The sequence below is a fragment of the Micromys minutus genome (assembly GCF_963924665.1).
Source record: "Micromys minutus genome assembly, chromosome: 25".
NCBI classification, from domain to species: Eukaryota; Metazoa; Chordata; class Mammalia; order Rodentia; family Muridae; genus Micromys; species Micromys minutus.
The window spans coordinates 28,712,177-28,733,528 of NC_137960.1; the positions used below are offsets into that span (position 1 = coordinate 28,712,177).

Genomic DNA, 21,352 nt, shown 5'->3' on the forward strand with positions numbered 1-21,352 from the left:
GAATTGATTTGATGGGCTCAAAAGATGCAGTGAAATGAGGGACCTGCCTAAATAAAGATGCTCACAATGTCACACCTTGAACAAAATTTGAGACTATGAAGTCAAACAGCCAGAGCAACCTTTGAGTGAACAAACATGACACACAGGCCTGATTCACTCACTGGCATCATTAAAAAGATTAGTAAAGCAGCCAAATCATTGATTTCTTGAACAAAAATATTAGAAAATTACACAGTTTACTGGACAGGAGAAAGCCTGAAGGCTGAGGTAGGAAGACGTTTTTTAATTGTCGATTTTGTTTTACCTGGTGGTGAGAACATAGACGGTGCTCATCTTCCAGGGAACTGTGCACAGGACACTTCAGAACTGACCCTGGTTCTCCCTCTGGTGACTGAGGTTAATAAGTCAAATCACAAGTCCAAGGAACTCAATAAATATCATCAGTGATGGAATTAGGGAAGTTTATCTGGGATATTCAATTATTAACTCAGTGTGGGACAGATGAAGTTTCAGAAAACAGCAAGATACCCACCTCATGATGTGTTCTAATGAGTCAAAGAAAAGAACAGGAAGAGCGTGATCGTGTGGTCTGAACTGGGGATACAGCTCTTTCTGCTCATAATTGAACTATAGAGGGGAGGAAGCAGAGTTATTAGAAGAGGCAGCCTCTCTCCTTGAGGATATATGCTATTCCGATCATCAAAAGTACACCTAATTTATAGAGTGAGTGTTGTTTAATCTAAGGCTTGTAAATATAATAACTTGTTTATGTCTTTCCACAGCTTTCCAAAAGCAAATGCTGCTGTTATCTGCACTTTCTAGGCAAGAAATCTTGGGCTCAGAGAGATTAAGCAGTGGGGCCAAGACGAATGAACTTGAAGCAGTACAGCAGAGATTCCAACACAGGCATTTGTGCCTTCAAAGCCTGAGCCTTTAGCTCACACGCCATATGCTTATATCCAAGATGGTGATTTAATTGCATAGTTTGACTTCTGTCTTATGTAACTATGTTGTAAAGGAGTTAATTAACAGTTTTAAAAGTTGGGTGAAGACCAGAAAGTCCACAGATGGCCGGGCAGTGGTAGCATAAATCCTTACCATAGAAGACAGCTTGGGATTTTTAGGTGAAAACAAAGAATGGGGAGGAAGAATGAATCCATGGATGTGTTTTATTATTGTCATTCCCTTCTTTCCATGCACCGTTATTGCTAGAAATTGTCTTTTTTGATGACAGTAGATAATTTGTGGCGGAAATGACCTCTGATATTTTTTTCCCTTATGCTACAAATGTATGTGCCTTTATTTGTATACAGTGTATCAGTTTACCTCAGTTGATTGCCAGGGTTTTCATTTGAAGCTCATTTCTTTCTAATGTCCATTATTAAATGAGACCTAAATTGGAAAAGAATAGAATGTATATGGTGATCTTCATGTTAGCATTACTGGGTCGCTGTCTCTTGTGGAGCCCAAGTCTTTGGGAGGCTCAGGTCTTGGAATAGAAATTGTGAGGAGCCATTCTCTCTGGATAAAATACAGAGGACTTCCTCGACAAGCCCTGTGGCCAGTGCTCCCACATTGGTAGAGGAAGGACCTTAGCATCATCCTTTATTCTGTTTGTCCAGGATTTCAGTGTTTGAGGAGAAAGTAGAAGGGAACAGTGAACCAGACTAAATCATACCCTTTGACGGTGAGAGGACAAAGTACCAGTCTGGTGCCATACCTACTTCAGGGAAGGTTGGTGTCTGTCCTTCTTTGAGTGACCCTGCCAGTACTTTGATTTCAACTACTGGCTGAACATATCTGGTCACTCTTCCTAAAAGCACAGTTCAGCCCAGTGGAATTTTATTCCAAACATTTCACTGTTCTAACTTAACAACAACAAATCCTTACTCGAACATTTATGATTATTCCTGATTTTGACCTAGACCGTGGGCACCACCCTATCTGCCCATGTGTTCATTTGGTCCAACAAGCCACTTTATCCTGCAAGTTCCTTTTGCATTCATCTGTGTGGGGAAGAGCATGCCTACTCCTGACACCTCTCTCTATCCTTTTCTTAGCCCCAGGCCTATGCTGTAGCCATTCAATTAAAGATTGTCTCTACAATAGAATCTTGCTAAACCCTTGTTATCTGTGTTCTACATATTCATATGAATCTTTCTATTTCACCCTGGACAGAGTCTGTACCCAACTAAACTGTTACCTAGTTCATTTAATATCAGAAAGTTAAAACTTCAAGGGCTTGATCCTGTATATACTATCTCTTTCTAAAACTGTTTTTCTCTATGCCCCACTAAGTAAATATACCTAGGATAAACCTCCTACTTTTCAAGCTAAGAAATGTGCAAAAACAGTGAGTTCATCTCCTGGAAAAATTGTAGACATTACCTGGATTGTCTATGATGCTTTCAAATGTCTGCAACAGCAGACTCAGACCAGAAATTAAGACCTAGGAAGTTAAGACCCACATGTCTGAATTTTGCTACTTTATTCCTCAGTGTACCAAGGCATAACCAAAGTTGAACATAAAAAGCCCACAGTGCAGTGGTCCCTGGACCAGTTCATGATCTACTACTTGTTTCAGGCAGAGTTGCAAAGTAAAGTACTAAGTATGGATAACAGTGGAGAACATTAATGTCTTATTTGCAACAGTAGCTTACATAATTGTTTAACTTTTCAGATATTTCGAAAGAAAGCAGTGGAACTTGGGGTAAAATTGCTACCTGCATTTCATACTCCTTCTGGAATACCTTGGGCATTGCTGAATATGAAAAGGTAAAAGTCTTCATTTTCAACAACGTACTTTAAGGTGGAATATCTCGTGAGATGGTTAATCACATGTACGATGCTGACAGTAGACCTCAACGGAGTGTCTTAGATCTGTGTTGGCCCTTCATTGTCCTGTGGTCTCAGATGGAATGCTGCTGTGAGCTAACATGGTCCTAACAGAATCGTGCGAAGCAGATTTGAGCTGAAGTTTTCTCTGTTTAATAGTGCTCTTGTATTGCTGGTACTATCCCACTCCCTAAATACCAAGAGCAGGCTCATCTTTTTAGTTATTAGAAAAGCATTTTAAGCGTATTCCTAGGGTTGCTTACTCTGGTAGTTGTTTAATCCACTGGAGGTGGAGATGTTGCAGAGTAATAACTATTAGACTAATCAAACTTAATTTTTTGCAAAATGCCGGTGTACCTGAATATCTGAGGTTGGGAGCTGCCAAGACAAGTAGTAAAGAGCAAATGGGCCTGGTCCATTGACATATCAACCAGCCCCTTTGCATGGAGAAGACTGGTCAGCTAAGACCTTAAGGATGGTGTCTCAAGTGATAACAAATAAAAAAAATAACTGGCCAAATACTTTGTAGTGCTCCCCAAGGGAGTGAGTTGAGTTTTCGTTGCAGTTTTAGTATTTCATTAACTAAGTAATTGTGTTTTAAGCGTTCCCTCTTAGCATTTTTCTACCCATAAGTTTCTGGTAGCATACGGGCCTTTTGTGTGTAGTATATGATAATGATGACTGCTATCCTGGACAACAAAAAATGTGATAGGTTCTTTCCAGCTCTTCCGTGTATAATCCTCAGAAGACCTCACTATGGTCACCTCTGTTGACTTTTCACTTTGCTCATGGGGAACTAGAGTCACAGAAAGATTAGGAGTCTCTGGGGCCAGACAGTAATAAAGGGGAGTGCTAGCGTGTGTACCGAGATGTTTATGTGCACAGTGCTACAAGTCCACAGAAATGCTTGGTTTACCTTAGAAACACTACAGGAAGCCATGTGGTGGTCTGACCAAACTAGAACAAACAATTACTTACTTTAATGACATTTTTTATACCCAAGTGAGTCATGAAAGTAGTGATTGTTTTCTTTTTTTTTTCTTATAGTGAAAAATAAAACCTTCCAAGATTGTTTTGTTTTCATTTATAAATTTCCTATATAAACCTTGGAATTACATTTAACTTGTTGATAGGACAATCTGTGTGCCTATCTGTGGGGCAGGTTGGGCATGTTGAGACAAAAAGACAGGAAAGTCACACTATAAGGCTGTATTAAATTGAGCTAGTTTCTCTACCAAATAGTGTGATATCTCAGGATTTGTTTCCCCTGTCAGGGCTCCTGAGGCCCTATCTGTCAGCTTGTGTTATCTTTTTATGTTCTGTACTGCCTCTAAGGTTGGCCTGCAAGAGGGGGGTTGGGGGGATGCTTACCTCCCATATCCTCCGACTTCATATTTGTAGGCACCATTCTGACCAAGGTACTGTTTCCTTAGCTTTCATAAGATCTGGTCAGAAAAACACTCGACAGCTCAGGAATCTGATATAAGCATTAGCGGTTTGCTAACTGTTTACCAAGTGCATTTTCCCCAGTTTCTTCAAGGTTTTGTTTGGAGCAAAAAAAAAAAAAAAAAAAAAAAAAAACTTTTTCTCTAAAAATTTTCCAGAAACTGGAAGGCAAGCTAGTTTAGTAGTCTTCAGTGACCCTTCTCAGGTTAACAAACCAAGATTTTGATCAACCTAGACCATTTCTGATAAAGTGGACACTCCTTAGAAAACCAAATGGTCTTCAGTTTCCAGAACCCTAACTTGCCATTCAAGTGAGTACACCTTGGACCTGGAGGCAAGGTTTAAGCTCCTAGGGCAGACAATGGCTCTAATTTTTGCTCCAAGATTCACTGGAGCTAATGCTGAGGCTTTCTGCAGTTGAACAAAGAGTTCCAAAAACCAAGGAAAAAGATGGGCTTATTTCTTTGCATATGTTTAATTGGGTAGTATAATATTGGTTGTGATGTTTCTTGAAACAATTGTAAATATTACTATTAACTTTACTTGGTTTCATATTTTTGTGACTCATAGTGAAGTGAATGAAATCTTGAGTGTACTACAGAAATATTTTTTGGTACACAAAGGAATACTATTTAAATCTTGAATTTTCTTGTGTGTGTGTGTATGTATGTGTGTATGTGTGTATACTGGTCAAGAATTCTTTAACTGGGGCATTCAGATTTCTCATAAAAACATACTTATTTTGAATAATATTTTTAGGACATTGCTTCAAAAATTATAAAAACAACTGCATATGGCTTTTAAAAAAATGATTGTATTTATTTATATATTTCCAATGTCTTCATTTATAGTACAGGAAATTATGTAATCATCTGGCAGCTGATAGGAACATCTATTTGTTGTTGTTGGGTTTTTTTGGGGTTTTTTTTTTCTTTTTGAGTTTTTGCCAATTTAGATGAGTCTGGTTGCTGTTTCCACTATTAAATATTTTATCCACTCTAATTCCTGTTTACCAAACAGCAGTGACAGGCCGCACATTTACAAAATGGGTGTTGGCAGAATGATCGTAGGATTCTTGGTGCTCATCTGCCTAGTTAAGCCCATGAATTGAGCCCGGTCTCTTCCCACCTGAAAAGCTTGAGTTATCTTGAACTTTTTCCGATGGGGAGAAAGTGGCACTTGGAGTATGCCTATATCGTGTTTGCACAGTGCAGCTGCTGATATTCTACGAATGTGCTATTTCCTTTGAGTCTGTATTTTCACAGTGAGGCCTGAAGAAAGGGGGCTGCTGGCACAGAGCTTTTTCTAACCATTGAAGGCTGACACTAGTAAGTGTTTTAAAGGAGAAACGAGGAGGAATTAGGTCCAGCAAGGTACTATTTTCTCAGTTCTCTTCTCAAAACAAGAGAATGTTTGTAGACTTTGTACCTAAGGTAAGCAGGTGGGGAGATGGCTGGGGGCGGGGGCAGAGGTTGAGAATACTTTGTAGAATAGAATGGGCAGTTACTGCTGACTGGCTTTTAAACCCAGCACAGCTCTGTTAAAGGAAACACTGACTGGTGGATATGTTGTTATAATGTAGCACTTCCTTCTCAATTTTGAAAATAGGAATACTGTTCTTTGCCAACATTCACACAAAAAAAGGTAAACTTACTGCAATTACTGGTGCACATTTCTCCAATATCCAGGTTATCACCTAAAGATAAGTGGTTTCTTTGCTTCTCCTTTGCCAAAACAATAAGCATTTCTTTGTGTCTCTGTCGTAATGTTTAGTTCTAAGTCATGGGAAGATTTTCTACTTCTGTTCACTTGACTTGACTGAAGAGGTTGATAGGCAGACCCATCCCTCCAGGATCCACAGCCTGCTTGTTAAAGCAGAATATAAATTTTGTGTGGTGTCTGTAAGCTCACATTTGTAATTTACAAATATAGGATCATTTCGCCAAACAGAGATAACTGCTTACTGGGTTGAATTTAAAACAAGCAGCATTTTGAATTGGGAATATTTATATATATTTGGAGCCAAAATGCCAATAGGCCAAATTGGATTTATGTAAGTGGAAAAATATGTAGAGAACTTAATTTATTTATATGCTATCTTGGGAATTCTGTCCCAAACTCTATGGGGTGGAAGGGAGCTGGGTGCTTTTCTTGCACCTGTAACAAATTCTTAGTTTAAGAGCTATATTTTAAGTTGTGAGTTGGTTGGAATTGTGATTTCAGAGCTAGTTGTCACTAGATAGTTTAAGTGTTACAAAAGTTGACTGGACTAACATGCCCCCGCTTCCCCAGTACTCTTGTAGAAAAAGGTTATACAACTTACCCAAGTTGCCAAGCAAAACCAATGCCACCCTACCAGATTAGATTTTTGAATAGCCTAGTTTCTTTAATGACAAAATGCCAAGGTTTGATGTTTGATCTTGTGACTACGCAAGGGGCCCTGTGCATTTATTTTTTTCTCCAACTTACCCCAGAAAATTCACCTGTGTGAGTTTCAAAATTAAGCATTTTACTGTTTCTTTATTTCTAGGCATAATTCAAGCTTAGGTGTAGAAGAGACTTATATTAGATTTTTGGTTTTCTAAAGTGCGTGCTTAATTTAAAATAATGTAGTTAATGTGCCCATTATTCATTTCTATCACCAGACATATAGTCTGGGCATTCTTAATAATTATTCTGTCTCTCTTGATGAATGAGTTAGTTTTAGCTATATTGTATTATCACTTCTTTCTCTTCGTGGATTTTCTGAACCAACACTTGCAGGTGGCTATATTAAGTTAGTGGGACTCTCTGCAGTGTGCGATTTTTATTGCTCACCATCAGGAGATGGGCTGAGACCTGAGTGTTCTCTGTTTAGCGTCTCATTAGTCAGCAAGACGAGGAATGATGCACAGCTCCCTCACCTGTTTTCCCCCTGCTGGGTGAAGCTTTATGTGCTTCCTGTTTTAATTGTCAGACAAAGCACATACTGTATTATGAGTTGCATTGTGGTTTATATGCTCATAATTAAATTATAAATTTCATTGCCTGAAACAAGGTCTTAATTAGAAATAATACATAGCACAATGTTTTCTGACAAAGAAAGAGTGTCCTATATGAATGCTGATAACCCCCTTTCTGAGTTACTAATACTTGAGGGATATAAAAATGTTTATACATATTTGGAGTTTCCAGTGGACAAATGGAGGACACTGCTTAGTGGCCTAAATCATTTGAATTTTATAAGTGTGTCATTATGGTTTTACTTAGCACTTGGTGTATATATTTCAAAATTATTTTACTTGAACACCATGTCTTAAAGTTTCTGGCTTCAGACTCCAAAGAAATGCATTGTGTCTTTAAAACAAGGCTGACTAGAGTTTCATACTTCAACTGCATAGGAGTAAGATTAAGAATATCAATAAACATTTTCTGAGTGAAAAAGAGCAAAGCTGATTTAATGATTTCCTAGCATCTTACCAGACAACACGCTGCTTCATTATCCCGTGGTGTTTTACACCAGTGATCTAAGCATGCACATGGACTCAGAGCCTCGTCTGACAGTTCATGCTTTATTCATGTTCCAGAGATCTTTTCCGCACTCAAAGACAAGTTCTACCAACTTCAGAAGAATGAGTTTTCTAACTCTTCTAAGCTGACCTCCTCTTTTGAGTTTATTTTTCCCTTCTGGCTATTTTGTTATTCCAGGTTTCTATCTAACTCACCTAGACATCAGTGCTCTATAGGAGATACTAATCCATCTTACTTATAGATCTTAAAAGTGATGTGCTCAGTACAACTCCTGCCACCACGGTGTGTCCTTGCACAATACACAACTGCCGGTGCAGGACAAGAGGTGGAGGGAATCAGTAAGCTAGTGGTCAGGGAAATGGCCAGTTTTCTCCTAACCTTGTCACAGACTCAAGTATATAAAAGAGTTTCTGTGGGAGAGAATGGAAGGAATGTGATGGGTAGGAAGTTGAGCTGTATTTTTTTTTCTTAGTGGGACTTTTTGGGATTTTTGCATAACCTGAGCTCCTGGACCATCCGGTAATCATGTTGAGTAATCTGTTCCCATGCAAGTCAGACAATTCTTCTTTTAATTTGAGAAATAGGGTCAGCAAATCCTTGGCCAAAGCTTTGATATCATTGAGGAGCGCCACATATTCCCTACTCTGGAAAGTAAATAAACACACAAAGGTCTCCAATTAACAAGCCCGCTTTCCTGGAGTAGTTCATTATAGTAGTTAGTATATCAGCCACTTAAAGGGATTCTTCTCAATTGTATTTGAGACAGAGTTTCGTGTATGATGCTGGTCTCAGGCTGCTCATGTACCCAAGGGTGACCTTGAACATCTGATGCTCCTAGGTAATTATGCCTCAGCAACAGCACACCTGGTTCATTGAGCTGGGATCTTACTTAGGGCTTTGTGCACACCCTGCAAGCACTCTCCCAGCCAAGGAATTTTTTTTCTCTTAGAAATTACAACTCAGCAGAGAATTGCTTTACCAGGGACAATTTTATAAAATAAAAGTAATCTCTAAAATGGGGGGAAATATAGAACAGCATCCTCTTTCTAGCTCCTTTGTAATAGTAAAAATTAGTATTTGTTGGCTGTTATTCCTATGACTTTACAATATGGGCCATTGGACTGGAGAGATGGCTCAGAGGTTAAGAGCACTGACTGCTCCTCCAGAGGTCCTGAGTTCAAATCCCAACAACCACATGGTGGCTCACAACCATCTGTAATGAGATCTGATGCCCTCTTCTGGTGTGTCTGAAGACAGAGACAGTATAATTATATATAATAAATAGATATTTTTTTTTAAAAAGTGGGATATCGTTTCAACTGTCCTGAGTTTGTCATCTCATAACTAAAGAATAGCTGTAATGATGAACTCAAAAAGTTTTTTGTGCAAATCCAATTATCGCATGGGAGAAATATCGCAGAGTAATAATAGGATTCATTCCTAAAGTGCGACCTTCCTCTCAGTATTGAGGATAATGATATAAATAAAAGTGGGATATACAGAAAGAGAGAAAAGGACATAGCATTTCAAAAGACACTGAATTGAGAGGTTAATTATTTCAAGCCAAATTTACTAAAAAAAAAATTGCCTACCGAAAGGCCAGTTGTTCTGTTTTTCCTACATGCAGCAACCTGTAATAATTCACGGGAGAGAAGTACCCTTCATATACAAAGCAAGAAAAAAAATGCACTTTTCACCACAGGATGGGATTTTGTGCTGAAAGGAGCCAAAACTCGTGGTATTAACCCTTAGCTCCAATGAGTATTTCCTCTCCTCCTGACATCTCAGGGAAGCCCTGGAATAGACTTCCCAGCCCAGAGATTTATATGCCCACCACTATTTCATCATAATTATTCCCTCTGAAAAGTATGAAGCGTCTTCTTTTACTCATCGGAGCAGATTTCACCTGTGATCTAAGCGTAGACATAGACTCTGAGCTTCATCTGACAGTTGATGCTTTATCCATGTCTTAGAGATACTTAAGGAACTCAAAGACAACTTCTACCAAACCCAGAAACAGTGAGTAATTCATTGTTATTAGGTAATTAAAACTTGAATGTTCTTTTTCCTGGACATCACCCTTGTATTAATGGAATCGCTACATCTAGCCAGAAAGCCCACATAAGAATAAAAGTGGAGGGCAGAGAGACTGTCTTTTTCCTCTACGGTATGGTAGTGAACAGCCAGAGTTAAACTGATGGTGGTGACCCTTTATGGTGGGCTTCAGCTTTCAAGCACCCAGTGCCCATACGTGAAGTAAGTTCTGCCCTTGCCAGGTTAGAACTTAGTTTTGTGTAGACCTGACAGAAAATACAGAATATCTCTGTGTACTCCATGGGGCGTGATACACAGCTCCATGATCAAGCTGATAATATTTGTGTTGTTATTTTAGGTCTAGCATATGAAATCCAGGCTGAAATTATTACCTAAATTTTTATTTATTTTTTAATTGTCTCTATTAATTAACATTGCAAATTTAAAGTGAATTTCAAGCAATAAGTGTTGAGTTATTTTTCAAGTCCAACACACTACCTCTTGCCTAATTATTGTGGTACAAATCTAACCACTGAAAAGGTGTGTTTTCCAGCTATAAGTACTCACATAGGCCTATTTCCTAGTTATTAGGCTATTCTAATTCCACTGTCTAACATGGCCACTTTATACCTGTAATTCTCAGCTTCTCTGGTGTTTTGAAGTAACGAGAAGTTTTTTAAGACTGTCTCCATCATCCACTATCCCATCGATTTGGAGTAGGACTCCTGTGGTCAAGGTTAGGCATCCTAAGATTCTGCTAAGGTTGAGGACAGCTTTGTTTCCTCTCTCAGCTGCCTTCGAAGTTTTTTTCTCTACTCACACGTAGTCAGTTCAATTATTGAAATATACAAATACCAGAAAATGATTGCCTAAAATTTCAACCTTAGTAGCACCAAACTTCAAAGGTCACAGTGTATGTGACTTTGAGAGCTTGTTCAAGCCCTGTATCCAATATACCCAAGCTTGTGGTTCAGTGGTTTCAGTGAGATTCTGTAACCTGCTATTCTAACCCGGTTCAGACTGATTCAGAAGCTGCTGTGGTTGGTCCAAGACCAGACTCTGAAACCAACCTTTATGGTGAGAAATGTCTTAGCTCAGCAGCAGTTAAAAATAAAGGTCTCAGCTGCTCCACACGGTGGCCATTCCCACCGTTTACAGAGAAGGGAGCATGTTCTATGTCTATGATTAATGTGTTTTTATTGGACTGTATGAAAATTTTCTATTTGCCTCTAAGCAGTTTGTTGCTTTTATGGAAAAAAAAAGTAGTTAATTCCAAATATTGATCTTTTTTCCAAAAGATTTTATTTTCCTGTGTCTCTTCTATAACCCCCCTTATTTTAGTTCAGTGTGAAGAAAAAGCAAATTTTGACCCATCCTAGCAGAGAGAAAAATGGAAGTTATTTTTAATTAAATTTAATTAAGAACTTCGGAGTTGCTGTTTAAATGTAAAGCCACTTGCAGAAAAACATAGTCGGGCCTTCAGGTGACAGTACTTTATTCTGAGTGTCAAGGAATCTGGGAGGAAGTACCAAAACAGAAGATAGGCCCTTCCCCCCTTCCTGATGAGGAATAGTGAGCCAAGATCTCCATGTGGTCCATTAATCCTCTCACTGATCCTTGGATCATCACATCTTTGCCAGGCATTCACAACCAAACCAAAAGCATTTACTTGTACATGTGGACAACAAGGAGAGTGACACCTGATTTCAGTGCACTTTGTGTGCAGCTCCTTGATGGAGAACACACAGTCTGACCGAAGGATGCTTTTGATGTTCCTAGTCTCATAGCATGTAGGGATAGGAACCTGAAGATCTTCAGAATGCCTGAACTATTCCCTTACTTCCCACCTCTGTCGTAATCGAAGCTAGCACCCTGGCAAATAGATTTTAAAGTGTCTTTTAGTCTCCAGAGGAAACAGCACACCTGAGCACAGGCTTAGAGGTCCACATTTCTCCTGCATCTCAGCTTCCCTAGTGACTGAATCCATATCATCTCAGATACCTGCTGTTTCTCTAGGACCACAAGAAACTTGACATGTAAAAGCGGGTGCCTTCCACCAAGAGTTAGGTGGTTTTAAATGTTTTATGTTCTTCCAAACATCCTACAGTTTGAGTACAAATAGAAGTACTTAAGTGTAACAATGTGTCGTATCAGAGGTGGTTTGTAAGCAGTTTAGATACAGTTCATCTCTAACTTACTTAAACCCCTTTAAAAGGTACTTGTGTATGAACTGAAAGGCTGGAAGTCAACTTAAGAAGCCTTTGACTTTCAGTTTTAAGCATACAGAACATTGATTTAAATCACAGGAGAGTGGACTGTTAATTATGGCCACTTCCTTTACTAGTGTATTTAACTATGCATATATGTTGAATGGTATTTATAATTTATCATTAAGTACACATTGTATATGTAAATATTTATATAATAAGCATTTAGATATATCACCAGGAAATGTTATCTAATGACAGTCATGTTAGTTTGAGTACCAGGAACACAACAGTATCCAAAGGTACAGATCTAGGTGTTTACCATTTTCAGCTTGGTTCGCTACATTCACACGTTCATATACTTGCTAGCAAGTCAGCCTTGGCACTTTTAAATTTATTCTATGTGTAGAACTTAGATTACAGACAAGTTACCACACATAAATTCATATGGTGCCTCTGCAGACCAGTGATGGAATCAACTTTTCAAAGGAATTGACTTACTCGGGTTTCTAACGAGCCAGCCACCAGTTTTCCTGTGATTGATCTCAAGACTAGATTGTTAGTGTGGAGCAAACCTTTCAAGTAGCCAATTAATAAAGTGTAAAAGTTTATGAAGTACTGTAAAAAGATATTTGAAAATCAGAGCAGGCCTATAGGTACTTTATCAGCCCCTGTGATTGCTAATCATTTGAAATATTCAACTGGATGCATTGAGTCTTTGAGTGGGAGTTGAAAGGGTGCTATAAAACACTTAGACTTCTGCTAATAATTTTCCAAGGCCGCCCTGGCTCACGGGTACATTAACTGCGCAGCATGTCCTGCTTATGTAGTAAAAGCTTCAGTTGATGTGCTCTGGAAAATGGGATGAACAATAATTGACTGTAGACTCTGATTAACTAGAGAAGGGACAACGATGGGACAATCCTAAGACGGAATGGAAATTTACGAATCTGGAAATCCGTGTGCAGCTGAGCGTGGGTGCGGGCGGTGGAATCTGGTGATCTGGCAACCCTAACAAATTATCTTCATCTTCGACGTGACCTGTTGCTCGTGTTCCTTTATGCGGTGTTGAGAACCAGACCCCAGTGAAGACTGCAGATGCTCACGATGCCCTTTGATCCTGAAAATGTCAATGGGAGCTTCACGTTATTAATTAAAAGGCGCTCTCCCTCCTTGTCATGCCTTGCCATGGTTTTTATGGAACATTTGTACAAAACAGTGATTACTGGTAATTGACCTGCATGCGTTGAATAATTTTAAGATGCAACTGAGAGTTTAATGTACCTTGTAAATTGAGAGGCTTCCAATTAAGTCGAGTTCTTAAGATAATCACTTTCAAAACTAATCAAGTAATAAGACATTAGTAAAGCTCATATTGACTTAATTGTGACAAATTAATAAACAGATCCAGTGCAATTACTGTAATGGCTTTATCAGTGAACAGTTGTCCAAATTTTAGGAATAAATCTGTCCTCTCCCCACACCCGTGGAAGGACAATAAAAATTACATAAGCTAACTTAAGATACGTGCCATTTGTAATAGTGTACTTGGGAGATTGTACAAGTAGCCTGGGTTTTGTGTGTTTCCCTTCAGCTCTGATTACACATGCTTATTCAAAAGTCAGGGGTGTATACACTCCCTTCTTTCTTAGAGGTCCCTAGCTCTGGGGATCAACTATTGTGTGTTCTTAGTGCTCTTATTCTCTTTGCTCGGGCTTTTTTTTGGGGGGTGGGGGTGGGGGAGGTTCTCTGTGTTTTCTTCTCCAACACTGTCCCCTAAATAACATCAATTCAGAACCTTTTTGTACCTGGCAGGCATGCTGCAAGTAGACACTGGAAAATTAATGAGTTGTCTATTACAGATTTTCCATAATTTTAAAATATTTGACAGTGCCAATTCCTATAATGGTGCTGATTGTGTTTGAGAAAGATCAGCAGAAAGAAAGGGCAGTATAAAGGGCAGGGGCATAAATCACAACACACTAAACCATATGGAAGACGCCGTTTTCTTTAAGATCACCCTTTTAAAACATCATCACAGGCCTGTCCCTAAGCTGGGATTCTCTTCTCTGTGGACAGAGGATTGATCAGTCCTGTCAGTTTGACAGGAATAATGTTTACAGCATCACCTTTAAATGAGTAGGATGCTCTGAAGCCAAAAGCGTAGTTCACCGAGGAACTTGACCCCCACACCCATGCTTGTGGCCAATTCAGCATTCTTGAAGCTTTCCCAAAAGCATGCAGGGGTCATCCTTGTCTTTGGCCCCTCTTGTAAAGAAAAGTGTGATATCTACACACATTTGTGATTCAAGTGGTTCTCCTAGTATTTGGCTTACAACATGGAGTAGTCTGTGTTATAAGCCTAATACTCCGGAAACCAGGCAGCATTCTGAAGTCCTGGGCGTAATTGTTATCATCTGGGACAACAAAGAGACTTGAATAATGAAGCCACCCAGCTGAAGAAGGATTAGTTTAAATTATTGAAATACTCTGGAATGAGACTAGAATAAGGAAGAATGTAGCAATTCCCTTAATTGAGAGGTATCATGTTGTCTCTTAAATTTAGTAGGGGAAGGGACCGTTAGCAGTGTATTAAGGGGAGCACATTTAGCTGGTGATTTGTGGGTGAATTGTTATTGGTAGTTTCCTGTACATTGGTTGCCAGGCCACAGGTACATCAAGACCTCGAGCAGTCGTCTTCAAACCCGTCCGTTTGCTTTCTTAGCAGTAAAATATTTTGTGTGCTCACCAGAAGCACAAGCATGCCTTTGTATTTTTTTAATTATACATACTCATATGCCACGGTCATCTTCAAACTTTCGAAAACAGAAACTGTAAAAGAGCAAGCAGTAGCTGGAAAAAAATAGATGTTTGTGGATTGTGTCAAGAATAATTTTAGTGTGGGTCTTTTACGTTGGAAATGAATTTAGAGAGGGCACTCTTTGTTGAAATGCTTGTATGGGGTGGTGAGTGATTTGAAGCTTCTATTCTGTGACTTCTCTCATGGCAGGGCTTTAACCTGGTTCCTGGGCAGAACAGATACAAAGGTCTGGTGGTACAATAAGCTGGTTCGCCTTCACACATGGCAAAATGTTGGAACAGAGGTGAAGACAAGATAGGATGTCTGTCTGTGCAGCATTTTAGTCCGCTTAGTTTCGCCTCCTCTTCACTGCTTTGTCTATGTGCTTTTTAAAAGGGTGGGATGAAGACTTGGATAATACTTTAATAGACAAAATACTTGCCACATGGCCATGAGGATTTGAATTTTAGTCCCCAGCACCCACATAAACAGCCAAGTGCCATAGCACATACCTGTCATCCCAGCAGTGGGGAGGCAGAGACCAGCTCGTCTCTGCCGTCCAGCCAGTCTAACCAAATCGGTGAGCTATAGCTTCAGGGAGAGACTGTCTAATAAAGTAAGGCAGAAAGCGGTTAGGGAAGACACCTGCTTCCCACCTCTGGCCTTCACATGTGCACGTGTGCATGCTCACCCACAAACGTAAATAAAACACACACAGATGCACAAGGAAAGTGGAGTACTGCCAGACTTTCCCAAAACATATATTGTAAATGATTTTTTTTGGTTACACAAATAATTTTCTTGGAGTTTTTGCTAGGAAGTCCTGATATCATTTATTCTGGAACTTGATAGGTGAATGGTTTGTGCATATAGTTATAATAAATACATAAATACATATGTATAGACATAGTTTTCAGAAATGAATTCCAGCACTGGGGACACCATGCCTCTGAACGCTCAAGGTAGGAATTTCTAATTTCTAGTCAGATACAAATATTTGTTTTAAAAAGATGGACTACTTTGCAAACATTTCCATAAACACCTGGTTTCAAACGAAATATTCTTTCCTTAGAACAATTTCCTCAATGGTTGTTCATTTGATTCATACAAAATTGCAGCTTCTAGTTTAAAAAGGCTGGTGCATTTTTCTTCTTCCTCTTTTCTTCTTTTCAAACGAAGCTGCAGACACAGAAAATATGAGCAGACTTGAGGACACCACTTTTGTGATGTGGTTGTTCTCGATTCAGTAGTTCTTGCATTGATCAGAAAACTGCCTCTTCATTAAAAAGAAAAGGAAAAAAAACTTCATCCCAGTCAGAGCACGAGTGCTCTCAGGATTCTGCTCTTTCTTGATGCAGGAAGAACTCAAAGGTACAGCGTCAGAAGTCACTGAGAGCTGGAGCTATCACCACTTCCCACCTCTTCATCTCTTCCTGCTGCCTCTCAAACTCAGACACAGTCAAGAGCAGTGCATGTCTGACTGTTTAGTTTAATGAAGCTTTTCTTCTCCTAATTTTAGATAAAAAATTTAGAAATGGCAGCTCTGATAGTCTCTCCTTGTACTCCTAATTAAAAGTCTTGCACTTGCCTTCAAAGGCTGCTGCCATAAATAGTAAATATCCAAGAGTCATTTACCTTTAAGGCCAGGCCAGTTTCTCATCACTTGGCAGTCCGTAATGGCCACATTGTCTCATTATGTTAAGTGGCCTTTGATCTTGTTTAGATTACTCTTGAGCAGTTTCTGTTTAATTGGCTTAGAGGAAAGTCCTAAATTACTTTTAACTAGATGTAAATATTACAAGATTAAATAATCTGGTGCCACCTTCACTTTTCCTTGCCTTGATTTATCCACTTAGAAGTGGGCCATGTGCGGGGCTGTGCTCACAAAGGTTGTTGAGAAGGCAGCGTCTTTCTTGGGTTGCTCCGGTTTGAAATAGTTCAGACAGGACTTAAGCACATAGCCATTTGATAGTGTGGAATAGATAGTAAATAAAGGATTCCTGTCATGGGTGATGGTTTTAAGTGAAGACCAAAGTTCATGCTAGTCCCCAATGTCTTTGTTGTAGTTACATCAGACTCCCAATCTGAGTTGTAAGTACTAACTCCATGTTTATATTTGCATGGAAGTTTAAAAATAGAATCTGTATGATGAGCATAGTTCTGTATGGAATAATCTTGAAGAATTATTTGTTTTGTGAATTTTCCTCAGAGATGATGGTAGTGCCTAAGTTCCTTTCCAATATAAAGGTGAAATAAAAACATTTATGACTCTGTTGATCCTAAGACAATGAGTATAAAGGGAAGGCCAGATGATGATAAGTTTGCAAGCCACAGGCCTGAGGTAGCTAGTACTAATGCCTTATGGGTCTCTTATTCTCTACCGTCTTCAAAGGCTCAGCAGCTAGAAGTTTGTTCTTACTACTGCACAGGGCCAGAGTTCAGTTCCCAAAACCAATAAAGGGCAGCACACAAATAGTTTTATGTCCAGCTCCAGGGGGATCCTCTGACCTCCATGGTACCCTTGTACCTGTGCCCACACACAGGCACAAAAATAAAATAAATACTTTTTAAAGATTTATTTATTGTATTGAATACACTGTCGCTGTCTTAAGACACACCAGAAGAGGGCATCGGATCCTTGTTACAGATGGTTGTGAACTACCAAGTGGTTGCTGGAATTGAACTCAGGATCTTTGGAAGAGCAGCAGTCAGTACTCTTAACCACTGAGCCATCTCTCCAGACCAAATAAGTACTTTTTAAGTTAAAAAAAAAATGGAAACCTTTTTCTAGCGTCTTTCTTATCATAATATAAATTATAAGATTGTGAAAATTTCTTTGATCTTTCTTCTAGAATAAACCTGAGTCTTTGACCATGCCTTCTGTAGAACTAGTTTTTCTCCTGCTATGTAGTCTTTCTGACTTCCTTACCTTCTCTTCCTCCCCATTTGTGAAATGGGAACACACTTAAAACTGTATTCAGCACAAGCCTGTATCTTGGAGAGAAACATTCCTCTAAAGTCTCATCACTTCTTCCCAGGCCCTGCCTGTGTTCGGCTGGCCCTCTCCCTCTTCTGTCTGCTCCCCACGACTCCTGTTCCTCACAGGTCCTCCTTGAAACAGGTCACTACCGCACTCTCTCCTTCTATGCGCTCTTTTATGAGCTGTCTCCTGTGAAACATCTCAGTTTGAGTCTTGAATTGTACATGAATCACTTCCTTCCTCCCTCCTTACACCAAAAAGGCGTTTATTGCCAACCCTTATTTTCCTGAAAGAGGCACCCACACGCCTCCATTCTGGGCCTCCCAAAAGCTTGTGCTGTGAGCCCTCCCTCTTTCCTTCTTCCACCATGCCCCTTTTTTCTCTTGACAGTTCTTGATGGCTTCTCAGTAGTCCACTGTTCCTCACACTTCTTTAAAACTTTCAGTTCTCATCTCTCCTCTCTGGGGGTAGAAAAAAACTATAAGAAACAGAAATATACAGGAGAAAAGGTTTGTTGAGGGGATTGGCATGTCTCCTTGTGGATACTAGGAAGCCCTATAGCCTTCCCTGTGCAAGCTTGAGACCCAGGAAAGCAGGAGGGGTGATTCAGACTGACTCAGAAGGCCTGAGATCCAAGGGAGACACTGCACAGTGAGTGCAGTTGAAAGGCTGAGAATCAGGAGCTCTCACATCTAAGGGCAGGGAAAGATACGGATGTCCTAGCTTAAAAGAACAGCATCCCCAGCTTTGTCCACCTATTTATTGTCTTAGCCAGGCCCCCAGAAGTCTTGATAGTGCTCACCCAGCAAGTAAGAGGGTAACTAATTCTAGTCTTGATCTCCTCAAGGAAGGAACACTGTCAACACATGGTCAGAAACATTTCACTAGCTTTCTAGGTATCTTTTGAGCCAGGAAGGTCAACACATAAACTTGTTTAGAGACTTCATTATGGTTTGCTTCAACAAATACCACATTTTTCGTCTTCCTGGTTCTCAAGCCATTCCTCAAAGCCCCAGACGATTGAAATGTTTTTAAAAGAAGCGTCTATTGTCACTTTCTTACCCATCTTTGGTGTTTAGTTGGTGCCTTGACTATGAAATCAAACTAACACAGGTGAAAACACTATATAATCTATTCTTCTAATAGACAAATCTCTGCATTTTCTCAATTTTGCCATAATTCTATTTCTAATGAGTATTTGTATTGTTCGATCTAGAACAACCTTCCCCTCTTTCTTTGGCTTTAAAACTCATGAGGCTTCACTATTTCCAAGGAATGTTCCCTTCCTGCTTGCATTGGTAGTGATGGTTCATATGCCCCTCCTTCCTCCAATGGTGAAGACTTCCTCCTCTACTGCTCACCATATCTGGAATTCTCTCCTGCTCGAATGCCAGTGGTCTGTGTCCAGACTGTTTGTGTCTGGCTGAACACTGCTGCATTTGAGCCCCAGTGTCCCCTGCAGTGGCATGGTGGCTCTGAGCACTGTGAGGGTGTGGTGACACACGTTGTAGTGTGACTCTGAAGTGTGACAGGTAGCCCCTGCGGACTTGAGGAATTGCTCAAGTAGCTAAGTGTTCAGTTCGTAAGCATGAGGGTGGGGTTGAGCTGCACTGGGTCAAATGCTTGAAAGCAAAGGTGCCCAGGATCCCTCTACCATGAGTAAGACATTGACGCTCCTTAATCCTGGCTATGGTGCCATCTTCGCTACATGATTAAGGCTTTAGATCTAGCTGCATTTGAGGTGACTTCTAAACCTCACCTACCATAAATCAATCCGAACTGACCTTTTCTTATACCAGTGTCTTCGTTCACCATCCTTGAGGTCATCTTTAAGTATTATTTCCCAGCATCCAGTCTGTCATCAAATCCTGCCCACTATGATTTTTATAATATTTTGAGACATCTCGTATCTGAGCTTCTTTCCCATTGCTCTGGCATTGACCTGTCTCCACCCCATCAGCTCAGTTCTACATTTGACCAGAAGCTTTGGAAACCATCTCTCTGATGTCAGCTTCTCTTCTCTCTTCATTTTTAGTTGCATATGCATATGCATGAGTGTGTACATGTGCACACATACACACAAATGCTAACTATGTAAGACAATGAATATGTGAATTACCTCAACTCTGGTAACCATTTCACTCTGTGTCTGTGTGTGTCTGTGTCTGTGTGTGTGTGTGTGTGTGTGTGTGTGTGTGTGTGTGTAAAATAAATTAAAATATTTGGTTCACCTTAAATGTAGATGAGAACTTCATTAAAAATAAAGGTAGACCTACACTATTTGGCAAACTTTCCTTGATAATTTGATAGCATGCAAGCATTTTAACTAACTAATTTGAGTAGGAATTGTGAGTATTTAATCATGAGTTTTAGGTTCAGCAGGTTTTAGAAACATTAAAAGTGGGAAATTGCCATATATGGGAATGTCTCCCTGAATCACCACCATGTGGTTTTCAGACTGCTAATAATGTATATCTCTTATCTCTGTTTTTTAAGCTCTAGGTAAATTTCTTTGTGTGAAAAATTTAGGGTTCCAAAACCACAGTTTTAATACTAGAGAAATTTAATCCAGCCATTATCTTCTTTACTGTACTAGGAAGCCACAAGTGTTCACACAAATAAGAAACCAGCAGGAGTAGAAGCCACAGGAGCAGGAAGCTCTGTGGCCCCAGGAGGCATTCTTGGCGTTATTACCCGAAATTCCATGTTTTAAGTCATAAATGCTACAGTTAGGGCTTTGTTGTCTATTTAGTTTAATTTAGTCTATTTCAGTTTAGTTTAAAACCTGGGGTTTAACTTTGGGGTCAGAGTCTCACTCTGTATACCCCAGGCTCAGAGAAATTATGGGTTTTGTGCTAATCCCTGAGACAGGCTTTGCAGGCTGCTTTCCTGTGCACACCGTTTTATCCAGGACAGCAGATAGCTTTGTGATCTGCATTCCCTGACTCCTGGATGCACTTTTGATAATCATTCATTTGGATGAGTACAGCTGTATGTCCTTCTTCCAAATAGTCATCTTAGTGACTATATTATCCTAAGAAGAAAGGTTGTGGCCAAATGTATTTAGAAGTAATTTGAAGGTAAGTCACTTATAGTGCATACTAATGAGAATTCTATATCCTAAGTAACATAGAATAATAGGATAAACTCAAAGAGTTTCCTTTGCAGAGTTTGCAGTTTTGCGTGTCTTCAAGCTTCTTTTTAATCAAGAAAAACTAGGTTTTATTTGGCTGATGGAGAAGCATAGAACACGGAGTAGGGCAGGGACAGTGATACGGTAATATAACACATCCAAAAGAGTGCGCACATTCTGGCCTCTTTTGTCTGCTTAAAGAAGTTGACAGTTCATAGAGCTTTAAAGCTAACGTCGCTGATGAGTGTGTGCACATCACTTGTAATATGTCATTATCTAATGGATTTTTAAGTTGTTTAGATTCACAGTTTATAGTGACTTTGTGACTAAGAAAGTAAGAGGTTCTTTTTTTTTAGTTTCTTTTGTCTATTTTTTTTTTTTTTGTCTAGATTTACTCCATGGCTTTA

At 39.5% G+C, this 21,352-nt stretch overlaps 1 protein-coding gene across 2 annotated transcripts in view; it reads left to right on the top strand.

Moving 5' to 3' along the window:
- Nucleotides 1–21,352, top strand: part of MAN1A1 (mannosidase alpha class 1A member 1) — a 181,889-nt gene that overhangs the window by 107,444 nt on the left and 53,093 nt on the right. For both annotated transcript variants that reach the window (XM_080937813.1, XM_080937814.1), the window contains exon 6: nt 2,681–2,775. In XM_080937813.1, coding sequence (XP_080793939.1) covers nt 2,681–2,775 — 95 coding nt within the window. The remainder of the gene's footprint in view (nt 1–2,680; nt 2,776–21,352) is intronic.